General features: G+C 33.6%; 1 protein-coding gene across 1 annotated transcript; it reads right to left on the bottom strand.

The window, feature by feature from the left end:
* Positions 1-571: 571 nt before the first annotated feature.
* Positions 572-1,946, bottom strand: LOC136783599 (putative nuclease HARBI1). Its single transcript, XM_066743856.1, has 5 exons — positions 1,765-1,946; positions 1,398-1,690; positions 1,015-1,319; positions 649-948; positions 572-595 (listed from the first exon to the last, which is right to left on the bottom strand). Exons 1-5 carry the CDS (start codon positions 1,944-1,946, stop codon positions 572-574), a joined length of 1,104 nt encoding a protein of 367 aa, XP_066599953.1.
* Positions 1,947-2,477: the final 531 nt, after the last annotated feature.

Genomic DNA, 2,477 nt, shown 5'->3' with positions numbered 1-2,477 from the left:
AATTTTAATGTTATTTTCAAATCATTATTAAACAGATGATATAGATCATATGTATAGATCAGTTAAAAGTAAATCTTATTTATCAAAGGTGCTTATCCTTAAATTAACCCTAATATTAAGCTCAAACTTTTTAATTCGTAACCGTATCTACATAATACTGACGACTCTGGAGGAAACAAACTATTTCATATTCAATTTGAGAATGGTATGGTTCTTTTCGAGGTATCCCTTTTGTGAATCCTTCTGAAGGACGAATAAGCTTCCAATGTATCTTTCTCATCTTGCTCTAGCATCCCCTTTAGTGGTTATTGTCCTGTACAGTCGCGTCTGTTATTTCTGTCCCGCCTTCGAGCTGCTAATCGACTAGCAACACTTTCGAAATATCGTGGTCCATGGTATTCAATGCTGTCTGAGACTTTCTATTTGCTTCTCACACCGCCAAGTCTCCAAGTCCATCTTTGCCAATGTATAAATTTAGGGGAGGATAAAAATAAGCAATTATTAGAAGAAAGCTACGAGTAAACATGGAGAAGAGAGGCTTTTAAACTCACTGCACGTACAGTTGACTTATTTACATTTGTGATTGTGGATCACCCTATATTAATCTATTTAAATTAAATTCAATTACATTAACTTTTATATATTTACTGTATACATATTTATAATAATGTATGAATTATGATTGTTCATAAATATATTATACCTAGAAAAATATTCTTCAATCAAATGTTGGCGATCATCTGTGCAAGGTGCTTCATGTGTTTCAGGAATATTTAGATAAGGTTCAAGGCCTTGTGGAATTTTTCTCTTATCGCGTCGAGTAATGTTATATAAAATTGCTGATGCAAGGATAACATTTATTGTACGTTCTGGCGTTTGAAATCTGGTGCCATACTTGCCGCTGCTCACTGGAAACATTCTGCCCCAACTGCCAAAGCACCTTTCTACCTAAAAGTTTAATAAAAAGAGATTAAAATTAATTGGAAAAATTCAATTTTTAAATTTAATTTTTACCATGCAACGGGTACGTATGTGTGCCTCATTAAATAAGACCTCTGCAGGCGTAGTAGGATTGGCGAGAGGAGTAATCAAGTAACGTTGGTTTGGATATCCTCGGTCTCCTAATATCACACCATTGTCGCATTCGAAATTGTCGAATCTTTGCTTTAAGCGACTGTTTGCGAAAATGGTAGAGTCATGTGTTGAGCCTGGCCACCTTGCAACGATATCCATTATTTCCAGATTGCTATTTACCAGGCATTGTACATTAATGCTCATGAAGCCTTTTCTACATCTCCAAAGTTCGGCGTCATCTCCTCCTAAAGAAATAATGTAATAATGAGTTAAAAGTATTCAATCAGAATATATAATTTATGTATATTAAATTATATATTTACCATATGACTGAATGCGTACATGCACGCAGTCTATAGAACCAATCACGCGTATCATTCCAGATATTTTAAAATTCTCGGTCATTACATGTAGCATCTCTTTCTCTCTTTTTGGTAGCTTTATATATTTGTGAAATAATTCGCTCACGATGGCTAGAGAAACCCTATGCACAATTATTTGTGCTGTTGTGGTGCACATCCCGATAAAATCACTGACTACTTGCAGGAAACATGCTGTAGCATAAAACCTCAATGTCACTAACAATTGGATTGTTGGTGTTACTGCAGCGTCATTCCTATAAAGATTTTTTTTTTTAATTTGATATATTCTATAGTTAATAATAAAAAGATATATATAATGTATACATACTTGTTAACCTGCACTATTCTGTGCTCAATTTGTGCAAGAACTTCAAAAGTCTGAGTTTTTGTTAAGCGAAACCGTTGACAAAATTCTTCGTCGTTGTATATTTCGAAATAATTATTTCTTTTATATTGCCTACGTGGCTGTCTTAGCCGTCTTTGATGCTGTCCTTCTTGCACATCTTCCATCTTAATTTCAGTAGAAAAAGATTTATACGTGAAATTTCGTGTAACTATTTACGTTCTTTAGTTTTCTATTCTTGAAAACAATAGTGCCAGAAATTAGCCCAGAGTAACAAAAAAATCGATTTAAAATGGAGTTGGCAAGGGGCACTACATATACACAATGATGGAATTCTGTTTGTTTGTTGTTTTGGGTTAATTGATTTCTGGCATAATTGTCCAAAATCAAAAGCCAAGTTAGCGGATTTTACAGCAGCGTTTCGTATAAAGATCAATGTCATTGTAAAAAAATGGTAAAAATGAACAGTAACATAGGCGGCATCAATAAACGGAACTTAAGCTTAGTACGGTCTTGACTAAGATCAATTGTCTCATTTTAACCTTTAATTCAATGCTTATCTTAATCTTCGTCATAAATATTTGTTGAGTTAAATTTGATTTTAGTTTTGAGTATTGATTCCGCCCATGGTATTAACTTTGACATAGATAAATAGCTTCTCACCTATTGTTGCAATATAATGTATTAAAACGAGTTCG

The sequence above is a fragment of the Prorops nasuta genome, unplaced genomic scaffold (assembly GCF_024137725.1).
Source record: "Prorops nasuta isolate Cenicafe-Biocafe unplaced genomic scaffold, Cenicafe_Pnas_1.2 PNAS00034, whole genome shotgun sequence".
Lineage (NCBI taxonomy): Eukaryota > Metazoa > Arthropoda > Insecta > Hymenoptera > Bethylidae > Prorops > Prorops nasuta.
Note: the sequence above shows the minus strand (reverse complement) of the source record. Positions and strands in the feature narration are given on the sequence as shown.